Consider the following 21,925-nt stretch of genomic DNA (forward strand, 5'->3'; position numbering starts at 1 on the left):
AATATTGCAGTGTTGTCCATCACAGATGATTTTTGTTGGCACTGTTATAACACACCAAATTACTTCTCACGGTTCATTTTGCATTCAGTGGGAGCTATGCGTCTTAATGATGTAGTTAAATCTAAATAAAGACTTCACTAAAATAGATTTTCAATGAGTCACATTGGGTACATGCAGCTTTTTGTAAAGCCATATTTACTCTGAGTTAAACTGCTAGTTCCAAAAGTGAATAACGTTAACTGTCACATCTGATATATATGTGTGTGTGTGTGTGTGTGTGTGTGTGTGTGTGTGTGTGTGTGTGTGTGTGTGTGTGTGTGTGTGTGTGTGTGTGTGTGTGTGTGTGTGTGTTACAGTATCCTGGGGCTCCCCCATATCACACCTGGCTCAGCGTGTCTACCATTCACTTAAGACTTATTTCTCCATGCAGTGACCTGACTTTGATTCATCCTCTGGCCCTTTGCTTCACTTCATCTCCCCGTCTATCTCTCCCCCTTTCCAGTCCATCTTCACTCTTTTGGTCAAGTACAGGCCCACAGAAACAAAAAGAAATCTAAAAAAAATTGTCATAAATTTAGATTTTTTGGCTGCATTGCATGACAAGGCCTATATCTTCTTTCCAGTCTGCAGTGAGCCTACTCACTGTCTTGCTGCTTTTTCGGGACTTTTTCTGCTGCAGTAATGTTTCAGAGCGTTCACAGATGGCTGCTGCCTCCATATGAATATTTGATAGCCTTCATATATCTCCCTTGAGGGTAGTAAAATATTAAAACATTTTCTGGTGGCCGTTTTGACTTTTCAGAGGCTCAAAAAGAAAAGAAAAAAAAAGATTGACTTCCTGATGAGACAGAAATAAATCAGCTCGATGTGGCACTATTATTATGTCTTTAAATGTCCTCTTCATTTTATAATGCATGATGCTGTTTGCTGCTCTGTCTGTAATGTGGAGTCTAGATTTTGATTCCACGTGTTTGTGTGCACAGTAAACAACATTGATCTGCTTGGGGTTCATTAACTGTGTCCCAGTATGCAACTACTGTGAGGGAGGATGGAGACTGTTCAGTCATGTCTTTCCCCTACCCTTCTGACTTTAATATCCCTCAGTAATGGGCACATTGGTTGAATCTTCTAATACTATCTCATGTCACGTCTCTTTCAGCGGGACGCCAAAGGACAGTACTTGTTTGACCTCATCTGCCACCATCTTAACCTGCTGGAGAAAGACTACTTTGGCATCAGATATGTTGACCCAGACAAGCAGAGAGTAAGTATGAATCTTCTTCACAACCAGGGGTGCACATAAGTGGTCGGCAGGTGCGCATGCGCTGTCAAAATAAAAGACGCGCACCAGATAAGAAGTTGCAACGCGCGTTTGTGTACAGAAGATTTTCTGGAGGAGGACAGACATTTGTTTAGAACTCTTAAAGATGTCGAAGAAGCAAGCTCCTTTAAGCAATTGCTTTGATGCTCCTCCGCCTTCAAAGAAATGTCAGAAGGAGCCCGAACCGCAAAAGAAGCGCGTATTCTTCGAAAAGTGTTTGCAGGAGGTGAGCTGGCTTCAAACAAATGATGAACGCACAGAGATGTGGTGCGGAATGTGCCGTGAAAATCGTATGTACGCAAACGCGCGTTGCAACTTCTTATCTGGTGCGCGTTTTTTATTTTGACAGCGCATGCGAATCTGCGGACCACTTATATGCACCCCTGTTCATAACAAACCCATCAAATAGAAAAATAAAATAAAACAAGTTAAAAAAATTTCCCTCTGTCAATAAAACCCAACCTTTTAATATCTACATTTCCCAGCAATAATTATCTCTTGTTAAGTTTCTTACATTATTTGAGGTTTTGTTCACCTTTTAGATCATTTGTGAGCACACGTTAGCTGGGTCCTTGTCCTCAAAAATCCATTTTATGCCTCAAAAAGGTTATACAGCATTGAGATTCATTCGCTACGCTGGATTTAAAGGATAACCATATTCAAATATAAATCTTAAAAGCGCTGAAGAAAATAATGGGAAGCTGATGCAAGGATAAGAAAGCATTTGGGTCTATTTAAGGATTCTGAACAGATGGGTAGATCTACAGATTAATAATAAAAGCTGGCAAAAAGCCAACCTCTTTGACTGAAGTGAATGTGAATTAAAGGAAAAAATGATACAGTGATAGGTAGATTTGCAGAGCTTGAACTGAGGACTCCTTAATTATTCAACCTTTAACTGTAAATAAGATTACAAATTCTTTAAAAGGTCTAAAAAGCTTTGTTCTTTTTACACTCTCAAAGGTCACTTCAGTATTTTACTTCAGTGGTGATATTTTTACATTTTTCAGCCTCCACCAGTAATCCAACAACCACCCATTTTTGGATGGCGGTTACTTTACAGCCTCTAAATACACAAAGTCATAAGCGAAACATATGCTATTTAATGCTAAGAATGTGCAATCCAATAGGCTCTGAGATAGTGGATGATTCAGAAATAAACCTGGAATAACGATGCTTTGTTGTACAGCATTTCACATCACCATTCCCATCATGTATGACTGCATTTGATAGTCAGACATGATAAGACTTTCTGCTGGATCTTTGTGTAAATCTTTCAACTCTAGCTCAACACAATGAAAAGATAGGAGATACCTTGAGGGCTATTCAGCATTGCGTTTTACACATGCATTATTTACCAGGTTGATATCTCAAGGAGGCAGATCTTGTAGAGAACAAAAATCTTCAAAAAAAATTGCCCCAGAAAACTAACCGACCTTGCCTCAGCCAATCGCCCTTTCTTTATAGCATCTTTGGCTACCCTGTGTTGACTTCCGTGCCCCATTGTCAAACTGTAATTATCTCACTGATTAAAACCACTAATGAATCTTGATGGTTGGTGCTCAAAATAAACAGAAAAGCAGCACTGTCCTGATTATCTTCTAAATGTCTTTCTTTTCTCTGCATGGTGACTGTATTGGAGGGAGTCTAAACAAACAGAAGGAGAGGCGATGGGAGTAATTCTACTGTGCCTTCCAGCTATAGATTTTAAGTCATCATGCTCAGCTGCTGAGTAATCAGACCCCAGACTGACAGTTTGGCAGATATCGAATCAGTGTTAAAAGTGCAGGTCTTTACTTCTCTTTCTCTTCCCTACAGCACTGGTTGGAGTTTACAAAGTCAATTGCCAAACAAATGAAATGTAAGTATTTAGTTTGAGATCCCTGATGAGTTTGTTGATACTGTTTTTGGTTTATTCATTTTCCAAGATGTCCAGAGTTGATTAGAGTAAAACCCCTGAAAGAAATATATCTCCTGTTTGTAGCCCAGCCTCCATTCACCATGTGTTTGCGTGTCAAGTTTTACCCACCTGACCCCGCTGCCCTGAAAGAGGAAATCACCAGGTAAGACATTAAGATGGCTTAGTCGGCTCCACATGGGAAAAGGTGGGGTTAATTTATATCATATTCTTCTTCTATGGGAGACCTTTTGAAGTTTAAAATATGATAATTTTATGTCTTATACCTGAATTTGCTTAGAGCTAATTTTCATCTGCAGATAACAGTTGAACTTTTTGCACAGTAATCGAGCGAATACAAACAAAATGACACATTGCAGAGGTGCACACAGTAATAAAATATGCCATCAACAAATGATATTTGACTGTAAGGTGTCAGTTTTTACAACTGCCTGCCAGTTCACATCTCTTCACAGTCATGTTTTGCATTTCTACATGACTTAAATGCCTTCATTACAACAAGCAAGTATGCTAATGTCACACTGTCTGCAGCCATTTGTATTGACTACTGGGAAAACTAGAAAAAATAAATAGTTAACAAATGTAAAAAATTCAAATAAAAACCAGATGTGCAAGAAAAAAGGGGGATTTAATGCATACCAAGAAAACTGAGCGACTCATTTTCACTTGCAAATTTCCTTCTATCAGGTCACGGGGATCTGTCACTTGCAATTTCAGAATAGGGTCAAGACGTCTGCCATTACACTGAAATGGGACTGCCAATCATGACGCTCATAGAAAAGAGAGAAAAAACAAATTACAGACACACAATGAAAAAAAACTGCAGTGTCAGCCTCGTTTTATTTGGAGCTCAGGGCATTAGAAAATACTGAAGGGCAAACTTGAGTTCCTTTTGTTGTGCTTCAAGTTAGCTTACATTATTATTATTATTATTATTATTATTATTATTATTATTATTATTATTATTATTATTATTATTATTATTATATGTGTGTGGAATATTCCTTTTTAACACAACTTAAAGCAGGAAATGTGTATAGATGTCCACCTTTTTGCTTCTTACACTCAACAATCTAAGAAATGCTGACACAGATCAAACTTAAATGGCAGATGTAAAATAATAAAAGTCTCCACAGCAAAGAGAGACTTTTATTGAACCAAAAAGGGGTGGGGAAGACATCTTTTTCTTCTGCCCTTACTTATCTCATAAAATCCAATCAGATAATGCCTTTTTATGCTTCTGTAGCTGGCTTTTACAAAATGGAAGAATGAATAATACCACTGCAACTTAAACGAGATTTTTAGGAAATCCTATTTGATTTTAAATAAGGAATCCTTTTCAGTAAATTGTTATTCGCTTAAGGAAAAAAAACCCTGGAAAGTATAATAGCAATTTTAAATGGGTTTCTCCATTCTCAATGGGTTTCAACTTGGCCTCTTTATTAATGAGCCAAAATGACCCTATAAATTATCTAAAGTCCAGTATTAAAATGGGCAAGTGGTTATGAAGGGGCAGAAACCCACGCTTTTCAATTTGTAAGAGTACTCCGAGTTCAGCACAGTGGCCTGTGTGCAGAGAGGATTTGAGTGTTTCCTTTTGTGCAAGCCGTGGTGTCATGAAGCTCTGTGCCACTACTGTATGGCGTGCAGCATCTGTGACAGCTGAACAAACTGCTGTGAGGCGTGAGCCGGAGAGCTTCCAAGTGCACAGATCCCTGTAAATCACATCCCTCGACTGGTTGCCATGCAATGAAATCTCTTATTCATAATCCAGCTCATTTTGATAGACCAGCGCGCCGGCAAGGCAGAGCCCCTCCATCCTCATCCATCTGTTCCGACTAGAGGCTTTTACAGACAAATGAATGCATAGCGGATAAGCAAAAATATATCTAAATAATACCAGTTATTTCACAGCAATCCTGCTTTTGTGTATTGTAAAAGAAACTTGGGTACCATGCAAGATTTTGTGAGCAATGAGGTGGCAAAGGCAGTAGAAATTACATAAAAATGAACCTTGTATGAAACTTGCACACATTGAAGACAACAAGTAATAACCTCAGTAATGTAAAATGCTCAATAACCACACTTTTTCCCAGCAATGCTTAATACTTCTATGCTATTTATTGCTTTGCTGCTTGGAGAGAAGCAGAATCACAGCCGTATGAAATGAATTTAGGGTGAGCAAAATGACAGACAGGAATTCTTGGATGTTGTAGAAGAGACCAGAAGATGAAGTTGTACCCAGAGGGTTTGTCCATGAAACTGCAATCATATTTTAAATCAATCTCAATTCCCAAAATGATTATGTATAAGCTCGAAACTCCAGCGACAGACTGGTCCAGACCTGTCCAGGGTGTGCTCTGTCTCACACCCTCTTCAGGCTCTTCATGAACATGTAGAGAAGCTGGGAAAGGCTGAAGCAGCAGAGGATGGATGGATGCTCATGCTCTGTGTGAAATTAGAATAAATTTTCACCTTCTTAAATGCATGACCAGTCCATTTTAGAAGCCTGGACATAAGATGATGACTCATTTTTCTCATAAATTGTGTTATAAGTGAATTAAAAAATGGGCTACAAAAAGGCCTGAGTATTCTAATAAGGTTTCAAAAGTTACATTTATGTATTTTACATTTTACTGTGGTTGTGGTCTACAAGGTTGCTTATTCGTAGTAAACACAGACATACAATCTCAAGTCGCCTTAAAACACTCGTGTCATAATCTGTCATCATGTCTTTCACTCTAAACACTTTATAGAAGTCAGCCTCAGCTCTTATTTGGTACTCTCAGAATTTCATCTTCTAACAGTGACTTCCCATATACTATATACGCAGCCTCAAAAGGCACTTTAATTTTAAATTGTAAACATCTAGACGTCCTATGAGTAATGACCCAAATCAGTTTCTCTGTGTTCCACTCCACAGATATCTTGTCTTCCTGCAGGTTAAGAGGGATCTCTACCACGGCCGCCTCCTGTGCAAGACATCAGATGCAGCTTTGCTGGCTGCCTATATATTACAAGGTATGACAAACAACCTTTTTTGAGACGAGTATGTTTAATCATACTGTAAACATATATTTCACTGTGTGGTTGTGTGCAAACATGTGAGCAGAGTGTGTTTAAAAGCTGAAGACTCATAGGGTTCATACTGTTGTTTGCAAAGGGAATCGGAGTTTGTTGTTTTTATGCTGAACTGAAATTTTTTTTTTTTAAATAACAGTATGAAAAGCAACTTAGATAAACTCAATGTAAAAAAAAAAATCATCAGTTTAATTTAAGATGTTTACATGCTTTGAAACCAAATCTGAGAGTTCTGACAAAAAGACTTCCTGGTTCCTCTGGGTGTTAGACTCATCAACATGCAGAGGGGTGAGGTGCATGTTTCCCTGTCACACACACTACCAAACATCTCTGCTGCCAGGATTCTGTCTCTCAGACATTCCCTGAATCTAAATGTCCTCTGTGTCTCTTTATGTTCCTACAGTAAATAATACAAACCGCAGTGTGCCTTAGAACGCATGCATTAACAAAATTGTGCATTTCACACTAAAATAATGTAGACGAATAAACAGAATAACAGGCCAGAAAAGAAATGTAATTTTTTTGGGTGAACTGTGTCTTTTAATTATTTAGCAATAATCACTTGAGAGGGAGAATAACAGTTTGAATAAGAAACAGCAGCCTTGAGTGGCTGCAATACAAATGTGGTTTCAACCACACCAGTCTTTAGAAATATTGTATTTTTATACACCAGATAAAGAGAGTTCATCTGCGGGGGCTTAAAAACATTACATATATATAATATACACTTAATGCAATGTATACAGTTTATTTGTGAGTTGGAAAACATCTCAGCAGTTACGACAATCACAACTCTGATACTATCACATGGGCAAAAAACTTCCCCAATCTTTTGCAGCTGGCACTGTAATTAAGTTAGCTGTCATTAGCCTGGTTATCATAGCACCTATTTTTATGGTGGATCTACTTTTCTTAACCTAACCAAACCAAACACAACAACAGCTCAGATGAAACTGAGAAACTTTGCAGATTTACATGCTTTTTAAATATTTTTTCAGTCACAGTGTCTTTTATGCTCTTTTTATTAAGTCTGTCTTCTTTTTTCGGTGGGGGTGGGATGGCTCTGTGAAGGCTGTGAAGCCAGGAATGAGAGCTATTCCACCAGGATTTTCCACCACTGAGTCACACTTTTCACCATCTGAGGTGACATGTAATCGCCAATAGGGACACCATTTCTCTGAAAGGACCTATATTGGCCAGAGTCCCCCTTTACAGTATAGAAGAGTCATATTCTCCAAGACTTGAAAAAAGTAACCAAGAGGAAGAGCAAAGTATTCTCATCTCAAATCACTCGTTTTACAGTGTGCTTAAATTTTGTTATTGACTTTTTGCCCAATTATGCTAAATAATTACTACCTATGTTAATTTGAAGTAAATTACCATAGCTGTCTCGTGCTGCACATCAATCCTTTAGACACAAATAACACATTTGAAGGTTTCAACTCTGATAAATTCCACTAAACTGATGTTTACATATTACATTGTGTTGATCTTTGTTTGAATGTCAAAGTTTTGATTCAGAATAAAGATTCGTGTATTCATGAGCAGATGTTTTAACCTTGAAAAATTATAATCTAAGTTTAATCTTTTTACTACTATTAGTTTAAAGAAATGTCTTTCAGTATCATGCACCCCAGCACAAACTCTTTTCTGTCAAGGCCAACCACATAAATGAGAAAGTCAAACATTGTCACTGGTAGCTGAACACAACATAAACTGAAATAATTCTGAGTAAAAGGAAAGACCTTTTAATGTCAAAATTGGCAAAGTGAAAATATTTTTCACTGTTTTCTATGTGACATTTTCATGCTCAAAGATATGCTGGGCAGCAGGACGGAGATAATATTCTCTTAATACTGAGAACACACTGTCTCTCTGTGCATGATTATTCAACTTGTACAATTTATCTTTAAACTGAGCTAATAAGAACAACCCCTGTATGATGAACATAATTTAGTCCAGTTGTTTGTTTGAAAGTTCAAGCAATAGCATTTAGCTACGATTTCTTTATCCCATAGTTGGTTGAAGGGTCTTACATCACAAAAAAGTGACTCATGGGCCAGCTGGTAGCACATACACCATCTAATTTATTACCTCAGCAGTCCCAGTTCCAACTCTGGCCTTTTGCTGTATGTCATCGTTTCACACTTAGCTTTACCTATCAAATAAAGGCAAGGCAAAAAGCCAAACATAAAATCATTTAAAAAAGTCATCCTTTTCTTTTATTTCTTTCTTTTTAATTTTCCAGCTGAAATTGGTGACTATGACCCTGGGAAACATCCAGAGGGCTACAGCTCCAAGTTTCAGTTCTTCCCAAAGCACTCAGAGAAGTTGGAGCGGCGGATTGCTGAGATCCACAAAACTGAGCTGATGTAAGGTGGCATCTGTCCAGATGCCTGCATACCTGTGTAGTCTCCTTCAGTTTTATCAGAGGCAAGGTGCAGGCATCACAAGAGCATAGCTGACTTGGAGCACCTATGCAATCAACTATTCTATATAATATATAGCTTCTTATTTAACTTACATGAGTGCGGATGCTTTTAGATCAACATACGGCAACATTGGAATTCTCATTTAGGATATTAAGACAAGATAGGCAAGCATAATTTCTTATATATTGTAAAAAGTTCTGAACTTTTAATTATGTAGCAGGTATTGTGAATTAAAAGCAGTGATGTAGAGGTACCTAGATGTTTTTTCTGTCATGTGGTACAAAACCTTTAAAGAATGTTTAAAAAAACATGAATACATTTTTTTTTTACTGTGCTGGTAATTTGTTTTAAGATTTTGGAAAAATTGTAGTTCTTCTGTGGATTTAGACTGACTGGATAATTTAAGACCAGCTCAGTGATGTTGAGACTAGGAGTACATTGTACAATGTTCTGTACAATGTTGGAAGATGAACCTTGCAGATAGTATTCCTGGGCAAAAGAGGATTTAATCAAATAAACAGCTCCACAGTAACTTATACTTGCTGTATATACAATGTACAAAACCCAGGAGGACGCTGGCACTGGGTATAGATTCAATCCTATACTGCCCTCTGTTGCTCATTTCCTTCCCATAATTAAGTACATTCCCTGGAGTTAAGTGTCAAAGGTTGTCCGTAAAACATTTTGCATAAGAATAACAGTGTAATTTGCTAAGATACAAGAAACTTGAGTGTGGCAAAGGGATAATGACGTTAATTCAGTTTATTTCAGACTGCCTGAGCAAAAACAAAGAGCTACAGTATGTTCTCCAGCCGAGCTAATGTGACTCATACACTAGTTTCATCAAGGATTATTAATAGAAGAAAATGTAGACAGCAGATTGATTTATAATCCTTTCATTCCTGTGGTCAGTACAACAGCTGTTAGAACATTATAGTCACTGCTTTAAAGTTTGACCTGCAGGGCTAAAAACTGAAGTAAGCTTTTGTTTGATTCTTTACACACAGTGAACAGATTTAATTATGTATCCTTGATCTGCACAGTTTACACCCTGGTAGCTATAGACATTTAAAAGAGTAAGTAGATGGTTAGAGACTTTTTCTTTAGGAAAATTAAAGCATCCAAACCTTTCTGATGCTACACATTATCAAGTTTGATAATGATAATCTTCACATAAGTCTGTCTCCATGAATTAAGAGTTGTGACAGAACCCAGTATGTTGACTTTATTTATTTAACTTTTTTCTCAGAGGTCAGACTCCTGAAACATCAGAGCTCAACTTTCTTCAGAAGGCTCAGATGTTGGAGACCTATGGGGTCGACCCACATCCATGCAAGGTTATCATTAAGATTTACAGTAAAGTGAACCCTAACATGAATGACTGAATGTCATTGTGATTTAAAATGTTAACTCAAATCCATGTTTTTACAAAAACACGGATGTGCTGTCAGGATGTGTCTGGGAACCCGGCTTTTTTGGCTTTCACCCCTTTTGGATTCACTGTGCTGCAAGGAAACAGGAGGGTTCACTTCCTCAAATGGTGAGTAGAGATGAAGAGTTGAAACTTCACTTGATAATCATATTCATATCAAAGGTTTGTACTAGCAAGACAGTGACTTTATTTTAAATAAAATCTCCCCATCAGTTGCAGAAAAAGCTCAAATATGAATTAAGCATCAAAAGACTTTAACATTTAAACTTATTTTAAACTTTTATGCCCATGAATATATCAGCTACATTCCACTTCAAAATGACCTCAGTGCTTTAAATAAAGAAAAGAACAAATAAAATCCTAAACTTGATACAATTTCACGCATTGTTGGAAAAAAACACACAAAGTACAGTACAATTTTTAAAATATTGTGAAATGTGATGCAAGAGAGTCCAAAGGAAAAAAGTAACCAGTTATCCATACAAGAAGATAACAGTAACCTTTGTAAGACCGCAGAGAAAGCTTCGAGGTTTTCACAGCATCTGACTTGTTTTGTTGTTTCCAAATCAGCATTTGAGCTCTTGCAGCTCTTGCACAGAAATGAATCACTGTTAGCCCTGTTAATTTACCTACAGCTCTTAATATTTTACAGCCTTTTTTGGTTTATGTCTCTCCTTTCTTTTGCTCACTTTCTCCCCTATTCTTTCTGGTCGGATTTCTTTGTTACTCTGTTTGGTTTGTCTTCTTTATTTTAACCTCAGGGAGGAGGTGACCAAACTTAAGTTTGAAGCAAAGACGTTCCATATATATGCAAATCAGAAGGAGGTATGTGTATTCATTATTAAAACTGCCTATTCTAGCCTGTGGAGCTCAGGAAGTTAAATGAGTGCGTCCATGTTTTATGCATGGAGACTCTGCCACTGGGGAGCCACTGTACTATATTCTTAATGTGGAAATAAATGAGGAAGGATTTGACAAAAATGTGTGCTACCCATAGGTTTTAGCAGACAAAAGAGTAAAATAAAGACACTGTGTTAGAGGCGGTTGATGTTTAGATCAGAAGGATTATTTCTTTTGGGTTTTCTTTGGCTGATTGGTTACAGTGCCCTTTAAATATATCTGTATAGACACCTTCTCATATTCTAAAACTCAATGTAGGCTTTGGTTTGAATGAGAATGTAAAGCCTTTAGATGAAAAAGAATGTTGCTTTCATCACAAATATGAGTTAATATAGTGGACTGGTTACAGGATAAGAAGATCATACTGACTTACTTTGCACCTACACCAGAGGCCTGCAAGCATCTTTGGAAGTGTGGGGTGGAGAATCAGGCCTTCTACAAGTGAGTAAAATTACATACAAAAACTGAATAGGTATCTTTTCATTTAAGCTAATGACTGTATTTATGGTTTTTCACTCACAGGCTGGAGAAGTCAAGCCAAGTCCGCACTGTGTCCAGTAGTAACCTCTTCTTCAAGGGTAGTCGCTTTAGATACAGGTATCAACAGAACAATATGTTTATTGCAAAGCATGATATGGGAATACTAAGTACAATTGGGAGTTTTCAGTGCTTGCCGTAGTGGTCACGTTTATCTGTTTTTTAGCGGAAAGGTTGCAAAAGAAGTAATGGAACAAAGTGCTAAAATTAAGAGAGACCCCCCGGAGATCCACAGGTAACAATCATAACAATCATGCATTGATTAAATTATGTAACAAATTGATTAAGCTCTGAATGCACTGTCAAATGTGTTTGTTTGGGGCTTTATGCATACATGTGTTTTCTCACAGGGCTGGTATGGTGCCTAGTAGGAGCTGTCCATCCATCACTCATGGCCCTCGTCTAACGAGTGTGCCAAGGACCCGACGAAGAGCTGTGCACATTTCCATTATGGAAGGTAAACCGCACAAACACAAGAAAGATAGTGTAGCTGAAGCTCTCACTGTGTTGGTGGAAGTCATGGGAGTCAGTCCTCAAACTGCCAAACAATATAAGTATTTGCAAGTGTGCAAAAAGAGGGCTGTTTAACCAATAATTTTACCTAGTATATGCTCATACTATAGCATTGTTTGGTTAGTGATGTTAGTCCATTAGTGGATGGTTACTATTAACATGCTGACATCATAATATATCATTTTTGTGGATATAAATTATTTGCTATTGTTACTTTATGAAATACAAGTGCTATTATTGGGCTTTATAAGTGCACAAATACTGCACATGGATCATTTTAGACTGTTGGTTGCTAGGTAACACGATGGCGTCACAATATCTATAGGTAAGTGATGGCTGTGATGGTAGAGCGGGTTTTCTACAAACTGGAAGGTCCACTGTTGTTATCCCCGGCTCCTCCATACTGAACCCTGAGGAATCCATTTGAGTGTGAGAGTGCTTGTGAAAGTTAGATAAAACACTAAGACATAGATAAAGGCACTGTATGAATGTTCATGTGACTGGGTAAACGAGACTTCTAGTAGAAGGTGACATGATTGCTCACACTGAAGAGAAAGGCGCTATAAAAGTATTCTTCTTCTGGCTGCTCACTTTAGAGGGCATCTGCCTCTATTTCACCCTATCCACAGGTCGTCGTCTGTCACACCAGCCCTCTGCACGTCCTCCCTGACTATATCCATGAATCTTTTCTGTGGTGTTCCTCTTCTCCTGCCAGACAGCTCCATTTTCAACACCCTTTGTCCAATATATCCACTAGATCTCCTCTCTTAAACAAAGTACCTGCACATCCAAACCATCTCAGCCTTGCCTAACTTTGAATCGAAGCCGCTTGATCTGAGCTGTCCCTCTGGTATACTCATTTCTAATCTTGTCCATTCTCTTTGTTCCCAACAAAGAAACTTCAGTTCTGCCACGTCCAGCTCTGCCTCCTGTCTTTTTTGTTAGTTGCTGCTATCCTTCACACAAGTCACCCCCTGACACTCGTCTCCACCCACTCCACCATACCTGCATTCTCTTCTTCACTTGTCTTGTGCACTGTCTGTTGCTTTAGATGGTTAATCCGAGGTGCACTATAAATCTATCCCATAAGAACCATCAGAGTTCTAAGAGGAACCTGTGTGCCATATTTGGTTGCTCAAATCCTGATAATACAGGAGGTATTAAATATGTTGCTATAGCTCAGATAGTTTTAGTTCATTTCTTTTCCTTTAGTTTACTAATATAAACACTTTATCCACTGTGCTTTTTTTCTTGTTTAAACATATAAAGTCTTCCCAGTTAGGCCAGGTCTTACTGTAGCTACCTAAACTTCTTAGCTAAATTGCTGATTTCCATTAAATCTTGGGCCCTGGTGTTGAGGCATTACACTTACCTCAAAATATAGATTTTTATTATCTTTTAAAAAATTATTTTATTGGTTAATTTAGAGATATCACAGTCTGCCTTATAGTGTGCCCTGGGGGATCAGTCCCCCAGGGCACATAAGAAATCACTGTCTTAATCCTGTGATTTGATCTGGGTTGCACAGCAATGGCACAGCATTTTTTTTAGATTCCTTATAACACTATCAGACATAGTTGTGAATACCTGCATGGAGAAAGAGCGCAATCTAAGTGCTTTTCCATGTTAACAGCCTACCTACTTGCAAATGTCAGTCGCTTTCTCTGTATTTTTGTGAGATCTCACTCTTTCTCTAAAGGGTGTGCTTTACTGAAAAGTGCACACACTGCAGTGCCCATCAGCAACTGGCCTCAGGTATTATTTTGACATGAGAAAGTCATCCTGTCAGTTTATAAAGGGCACTTACCATCCTGCCTTTCCTCCAACAGGCTATTAACCTTTTGCCAATGCTGCCACTGAGAGTAAGTTTACTCTTTGCCGATCGGCCTCAGTCACACTAATAAACTTACAACATAGCCTGTCTGCAAAAAAGAAAAGCAAATAGAAAAAATTTATTTTATCAAACCAGCCTTAGTTCTTGTCCTGGACTCTGACATTGCACCCCAGTGTATCAGCAGGGAAGCAACCCCCCTGTGTTTTGTCATGTTGCTATATTTGTACTGGTATTTCAACTGGCAATGATATCTCAGCCTGAAAAAAGCTCCTGCTGTCAGGGACCATGCTGTGTGTGTCACAGCCGACAGCAGGAGGGGAGGTCGAGGTGAACTGTGGCACAAGGGGACCACATTCCTGGGCCTTGTCTTTCACTCTGACTGTCTTTCTATTTATCTACCGCTGTCAGCCCGCCTAACAGCATGTGGGAGCTTACTGCATAGAAGGGAGTAGTGCTGCTTAGCTAGACCAGTCTCAGTTGGAGACAAAGACAGGCAGCAGACAGGCAGAATACAAAGAGGCCGTTTTAAGATTTAGAAAGCGAAAGGATAGCAGTTGAAAACGTGTAGAAACTCAATTGGAAATAGTGCTTTTGCTGTTGTGTAATCATGGTGAAGTGTTTGATCCGCATCAAGACCAAGGTGAATGTTCATCTGCGTATGATCAACCATTGTTATCGGGATGTGAAGGTGCGTGTGCTGTCTTTGGGACCCAGGCTTTTGGGCAAGGCTCTGGGAGTCCTTCCCCTTTTCCCCGCTCTACCGGGGGGATCTTCAAACTCAGGCTCTGGACCTGGGTTAAGACAGGAGTCCAGGGCTCCTTCCAGGCTAGCTGTTCCACTCCAGTTACATGGCTGCAGCCCAGCAGGCAATCGTGCAGGTAAAAATCAGGCTGGTTTTGTTGGATTGAGATATTTTGTGATAGATTTCCTGATTTTTAAAAGTGATTTTTTTGTGGTTATATTTCAAAACATTACAGTATTAAGTGACTGTAAGACCTATTGCTAAAATCTAATGTGATAGATAGAAAGTTTGCACTGTGATGAACCTCCAAAAAGCAGCTGTGAGAATATGAGAACTGAGTAAGTTCCTAGAAGACATCGGTTTTATGTTGCATGCTTGCTTTGGGGTTACAGTTGCCATTTGTATTTCCTTGGACATAGATTACATGATGTGAAGGCTAATTTTCTTCTGCATAAGTTGTGAAAAGCTAGCCATTAAAAAGAAATCCAGCTTCCCTTATGACTATATTAGCATAAGAGATGTCAGCACAGTGTTAAAGAAAGCACAAATGTACCAGAATATTCTGGCAGCTCAGCAAGCCAAGCTCCAGAGGCTTGTGGAAACTTTGCTTCAGAACTAATTAATAAGGAACAAATGAACGTAATTTCCCTTTAGACCTCCTCTTTTATGTGCTATAAGGGACAGGTTCTTTATATCCACTTTTATATCTATAACTTTCAGACATAATAAGCATGTCTTTTCCAGGCATCTACTAGTTATGTGGATATTCATGAGCAACTATTAATTGCTGCATACCTATAAAAACTGCCTATCCAATGCAATGGCACCTACATGTGTAAAGCTGTTATTTCCAATATTACCAGATCAGCCTGCAAAAACAACATGATGGATAGTCTGTAAGTCAGTCCTCGATTCTAGGTATTTTAATACCGCCTGCTTTCAGAAGAGAAAAACAATACAAAATGATGACTTAACAATCAAGTAGGTTTGCAATCTACAGTCTATTTTATGGGGTAGTGGTTCACACATGAAAGATCCATAGTTCAAGACCAGAGGGAGACACAAATCCTACTGTACTCTTAAGTGCTGTTTTCCAGGCTGGATAAATAGGAGGATTGCATCTGGAACGGTGTCTCGCACAAAATCTGCGCCAAATAATACATGTGGATCCATCTACATCCACGCATTGGGGACAGACAACCTCTCTATGTTTAAGATTAGGGTTAAAGCTTTCCTTTTATAATATTGTTTAATTTAGTTAGGGCTGGATCAGGTGACCCTTAATCCTTCTTTAGTTATGCTGCAATGGGCCTGTTAGAAGAGTATTTCTTCTCCCTTAGTTCTTCACTCTTCTCCACTCATCTGTTTTCATTCTCTTTGTGCTTTCACACAATCTCTGCATTTAATTATTAGTTTTATTAGTCTTTGGTTTTCTTCCACAGTGTCACTTTTGTCCTGTCTCCCTCCCTTCACGCCCCAACCAGTCACAGCAGATGGCTGCCCCTCCCAGAGCCCGTTCTGCCAGAGGTTTCTTTCTGTTAAATGGGAGTTTTTCCTGTCACCAACTGCTTGCTCATAGAGGGTTGTCTGATTATGGGGGGGGGGGGGGGGGGGGGGGGGGGGGTGTCTTCTCTGTATTAATGAGAGTGTTTAGTGCTTTTTAGATGAAAGTTCGTTATTGTCCTGGATCCCGCATCTAAGACAAAATCCCTTTTTTAAGTGGTGCAAGGAGCACCAAACTTCCTTCCGGTTATTGAATCTTATGAACTCCTGTCTTTCCCTGCTGTTTGTGTCAGGTTTGGAGTCCCTTCGAGACAGTGCTCACTCCACACCGGTGCGCTCAGTTTCGCATGGCGACTCCTTCATGCCTTCAAGGAGCCAGACGGTAGATGGCAGTGAGGCAAGCACGTCAGCAGTCATCTCAGATGAGAACTACAGCCCCTCTGACAGCGTGCTGCCTACACCCGTGGCAGAACATGGAATGGAGATGCCTTTGGCTCGTCACCTCAATGGTGCCCCCTGCAGCATTGACGAGGAGGAGTCAGAGGCAGGGACATCGAAAGAGGGGCAGGCCACAGAATTTGGGCACAGCAGGAGAGAACAACGTATGGTCAAGAGGAGGCCCGCAACATCTAGCGAGGTAGAGGAGCTCAACAAGTTTATCCTGAGCGTGTTGCGTCTCTTCCTGGTTACCATTGGACTTCTGTTCGCCCTGCTGCTGCTTCTCATCATGCTGACAGAGTCGGACCTGGACATTGCCTTCTTAAGAGACATCCGCAAGACACCTGAATTCCAGCAGTTCCACTTTGAATACTTCTGCCCTCTGCGGCGCTGGTTCGCCTGTAAGTTACGATGGATGGGAGGTTTCCTTGTTAGTGAGGCAAAGTGAAAACAGACCAAATGACTCAACAAAGGCCTGCGCTCATGGAAATTGGATACAGATAACAGACAGGTCAGAAGAGAAGGCAAGAGGAGAGAAATGGATGGCTCTGTTCCTGATTTCAACTAAGCTTCTCCCAGGAATAATCCTGTCACAAGCCACGTACTGTCCCCTGAAGAGCCTTGTTTATTACGTTTGACCATCACTACGAGGAAAGGAAATGTTACTTTAGAAATTCAGGTCATCAAGGTATTTTATTTTTTCACAAAATCACAGGAGCTGGGTTTAATTTGAAAACTGTATCAAGTATGCCTGAGTTCTCTTCTTCAACCACAGATAATAGTTGCCTTTATTTTTTTATTAATTTATATGTTGTATCATCACTGTAATACAAAACGATCTGAGGTGTTGGGGTGCAACTGAGAGTTTAAGACATTTAAAAGATTTAAAAATGGAGGGCAGACTATATCATCAGTTTTTTATATCAAATCAACAATATTCATGGTGATTAAATGTTATTATGGCTGCTGTTTTCAGGTGGTGGGCTTAGAGAAAGCGTGAAATTGACGAATAAGCATTACTGAATGTAGATGAGTCCTGAGTCAAACGTGTTTGCAAATATTATAGTTTTATACGATTCTTAGGCAGATGCAAATAGACGTTACACATTTCTCCAGATGTACTTTACAATCCCAGATCTGAAACATTCAATTTAAAAACACTGCTAAACGACTAGTTGTAGTAGCTTTGTGACACGGGTGTGTGATGGTGCTGCCCTGACAGAAGACTTTATTAGCGGCCAAACATCTGCTGACAGTTTTTGTCCAGACACTAGGGAACTGTTAAAGTTTCATCATCCAATGACTAGAAATTAAGCCTTTTTAAGGATATAAATAAGTAATGGAGTTTATAGGTTTACTGTTTAAGAAATAGCAGCCAAATAACTCTAATAACTACAATGAACTTCTGTGCGTGAGGAACAGTTGTCACTTTGCTGTAGTTACTTTTACAGTAGTTATAAAGGTGATGGGACTATGTGAGCTAGCGCTATAATGGTAGTCAAGTGTCTGGTCAGTTCTTTGACTACTGCAATCTGTAGGAGTAGTTCATCTTGATGTGCAATACTGTTAATATAAAAAAGCAGATCCTTTCTATCAAGGGAAATTTGACTTTGTTTTACCTTTGTAAAGTGCAAATATTAGTGCAATTTTCCAACAGTAAATAGTTAAGAGTTTGTTTTTAGTTGAAGACCCATGTTGAGTGACTGTCCTTCACCTTTGTTTAGCTCTGCTCTGTTAAAAAAAGTTATGCATTTATGTGTAATGGCTGAATATATTTAAATCATTTTTGTACCATCTTGTTAACGCACTGACAGTTCCTCACAGTGACTTTTAATGTACTTGAAGCTGTTTTTCGTTTGTTTTTGTTGCAGTGGATCTATGGTTTTCAGCCCTGCACTCACAAATGAGCCTAAGATAAGTCATGTTTACGTCGTTCTGCAACCTTCATCAACACCAACCAAAGAAACCGCTGTTGTCCCATACTTCTGTCAGTTTGTGTCAACAGATGGCAAAATAGTCTGCTGTCCTTCTCCGGCCTTATTTCTTGTATTTCACAGGTTAGCCTACAGTGTGTCTTTACAGCCCAGAGCAACAGAATCAATTCAAACTATGAGGTCAGTTTTCACTCTAAAAGTATTTGCCCTTTCAACAAGCCTACAAGTGCTTAGGATGCTGTGTGTATACAAGGAGCAATCAAAAGATTTTGTGGCTCTGCCCATAAAAAAGCAAAAAATCATACCTGATATTAGCTTGGCTTAGGTCACATGTTGCACACATCTGAACGTCTTTCAGTGCTGTTGACATTTTGAGAATGCTCCCTGGAAGTGGTGTCTGACCACTTGCACTTACCTGTGGGCAATGTCATCATGGACCTCAAACTCACGCAGAGAGCTAAGATGAACTTTCTGTTTTCACCCAACCATCATGTTGACTTTCATCACTGGAGATGAGAATCGCAACTCAAAGACCAAACAGTCAACAGTGTTCAAACCTGCAGGCGCCACAACAGTTCAGGAGCTGACCAGTCTATTTTTCATGAAGTTGCACACTGAATAATTCCCCCAGGGTCGACACCGGGTTGTCCCTTAATGCCCTGAAGCTTTAAAGGAAGCACATTTGAAGCAAACCACCTCAGCTGTGGCAACAGCCAGAGATCCATGCATGCCTTCCCAATTTTGTCTCCCTGAAAAGTTCATAGATTCTAAAAATGAAATTCAATCAATCCCTGTGAAGGGTTTTATTGCCCCTAATAAAATATCTCTGTGGAGCTGCAAAACATATTCAGACCTTATGATGAACATGACACAGCCTGTTAGCTATGGATTATCAACATTAATAACTGATACCACATGCTTGGGGATTTATATGAATATAAATATATCAAATAAACCTTGTATTTTTAACATTAATACCATGTTTTTATTGTATTAAAACGTTTAGAAATTTGTTAACAAGAAATAAAAATTTTAAACTACTTCCATGTAAAAGCCTAGAGTCCAACCTCTGTTTGGGCAAATTATTCAAACTGAAAAAAGTCTATTTTAATTATTAGTTTGAATTTGAATTATTATTTTGATAATTGGCAATGAAAGAAAACAAACCCTAAAAACATAGCCATTGCTCATTTTCATTTCAAAGTATTATTTGTCACAACCACACACACGTGTAAAGAAGTTTACCTTAACCCTTAATCCCTGCGATATCTCAATATCAGAAGAAAGTGAAATTTCAACAATGTGTTTCAGTTTTTCTGCATGATAAAGAAATGCTGCTGTAAGAAATGAAAGAAATCTGTCAATATCTTTGGACTTAAATTGTAAGAAATAAATGCATGAAATTACATCTCACCGCCCAAACTTAATGTAATTATCAAACAAAGTGACCTAATTTCTATCAGGTATGGTTTATACACTGTTTTTTTTTTTTTTTTGGCAGAGTTGCAGAATTTTTGGATCGCACCTGGTATGGTACAACATGCTGAATAGACATATGTCATACCAAAAAAAAAAAAAAAATTAAGCATGAATTATGTATGCAAAAAAGGATTTCAGTTTTGCAGGTTCCTGTAGGTGATTTAGAAAGTTGATGTGTTCAAATCTTATTCAAAGTTAACACAAGAATGATTGCTTTGAGAGTTGCTGTAGTGTTCAATGTGGAGCTTTAAATGCTGGTTTTATTTTTGTACCCAGAGTGAAAAAAACAGAAGTATTAGCACCAGTGTTTTCCCCTTTTACCACAAAGTTTAGAGAACAACATAAGCATCTAATGAAATATTTATATTTTAATTTAAAAAAACAAAAACACAAAAATAGATTTTGGGGGTTTTCAGACTTGACTTATTTAACCTCCTAGGACCCAGCGTCCACGTATGTGGACATCACATTTTGGGTTGTGTAGACAAAATACTAAATTTTCCTCTACAAGGGTCTGATATCAACATACGAGGACACGATACTGCCACTGTTCTAGCGAAATTTAAAGTGAATGTCCTAATATGTGGCCCTCATTTTTCTCAGAAACAAAAATGAGGTAAAAAAAAAAAAAGCATGTAATTCTTTGTTTTTACATTCATCGGGTCCCAATCAGCCCAAATAGCAAAGCGAAATTAAAAATGCGAAAGAGTTCGGGTCTTAGGAGGTTAATTTAAATGGTGTTCTGTGGTTTTTGATTGATGCGAGGCAATTGTGTATTGAAAACTACGGCTAGTAAAGGAGAACATTTAGCTTTTTACTCACCTTTATGTCGAAAAATCTACAACTAAAGCAATCGGAGCAATAAATGTCAGATGTAATAACCGTAAACTACAAAATGTTTGTCTGAGTCACACAAACTGTTTTAAATCCCCTCAAAAGGTGAAACGGTTTGCAGATGTATGCGTGTACCAGCAGTGGTAGACCGCTCTCTGCGATACAGAAACTTCTCCAAAAAAATCTTTTCATGTAAATCGTGTTTGGTTGTCTATCTTAGACTAATTTTTGACTGAGTTTATAAATGTATCACATACAGGTTTACTTGGCAGAAACAACTTAACACCTGGCGGCATGGTCAAGATTTCCAATGGAAGAAAACAGGTATATTTTTAAATAATTTAAACAGCATTAGTAGCATTTTTAAACTGCCTGAACCTTTCCTTGTGCAATGTAGTTCACTGGCACGGTGACCAAGGGGTAAAAGTTCCACTAATAAGCAACTCTTGTTTTCAGTTTAATGAATGATGTAAACAAGGCCTCAGACATGGCCTTACTGTAAGCTTCCTTCCTGTACCATGGCCCTGCACATGGAAATGTCTCTGTAAGCATGTGTCCTGCATTTATTACCTCCAAACAAGACTGCTTATTTCCAATCACTGAAGGAGGACTCGTGTAATCTATTTATGAATAAATATCATCTATTCTTGACAACTGGGAGCTAGTCTGGCTACAAGTTCAATTCTGAAGTCACAGAAGCAGTAAATAAAAGCATTTAGTGTGAAATTCAGTGAACAGTGCAACCCAGATCAGCACCATGTGGAGTTTTTCATTGCATCCCTGCTTGAAAACAGTAAAGTGTGGTCAATCCTCTCTCATTCTCACACATGCACACACACACACACACCTTATTTTACCAGCTTCAGGTGATAATGATGCTGTCACTACTGGTGAGATTCACAGCATTCATGTGTACAGTATTTTGTAATAAAATGTCTATTTATTATGTTTACTTTACAAATGAGAAAACAAAGGAAATTAACACATAACAGGCATTTCCAAAAGCACTTTCACTGACAGAGAGACT

At 38.6% G+C, this 21,925-nt stretch overlaps 1 protein-coding gene across 1 annotated transcript in view; it reads left to right on the top strand.

The window, feature by feature from the left end:
* Positions 1-21,503, top strand: part of LOC308397979 (FERM domain-containing protein 5-like) — an 81,113-nt gene extending 59,610 nt beyond the window's left edge. The window contains exons 2-14 of the mRNA XM_080884324.1: positions 1,160-1,264; positions 3,140-3,182; positions 3,306-3,384; positions 6,163-6,260; positions 8,569-8,692; positions 10,002-10,089; positions 10,204-10,292; positions 10,946-11,009; positions 11,434-11,525; positions 11,607-11,681; positions 11,788-11,856; positions 11,972-12,078; positions 16,507-21,503. Coding sequence (XP_080740450.1) covers positions 1,160-1,264; positions 3,140-3,182; positions 3,306-3,384; positions 6,163-6,260; positions 8,569-8,692; positions 10,002-10,089; positions 10,204-10,292; positions 10,946-11,009; positions 11,434-11,525; positions 11,607-11,681; positions 11,788-11,856; positions 11,972-12,078; positions 16,507-17,099 — 1,626 coding nt within the window. The 3' untranslated portion in view covers positions 17,100-21,503. The remainder of the gene's footprint in view (positions 1-1,159; positions 1,265-3,139; positions 3,183-3,305; positions 3,385-6,162; positions 6,261-8,568; positions 8,693-10,001; positions 10,090-10,203; positions 10,293-10,945; positions 11,010-11,433; positions 11,526-11,606; positions 11,682-11,787; positions 11,857-11,971; positions 12,079-16,506) is intronic.
* Positions 21,504-21,925: the final 422 nt, after the last annotated feature.

The sequence above is a fragment of the Rhamphochromis sp. 'chilingali' genome (genome assembly GCF_963969265.1).
Source record: "Rhamphochromis sp. 'chilingali' genome assembly, chromosome: 6".
Taxonomy (NCBI): Eukaryota; Metazoa; Chordata; class Actinopteri; order Cichliformes; family Cichlidae; genus Rhamphochromis; species Rhamphochromis sp. 'chilingali'.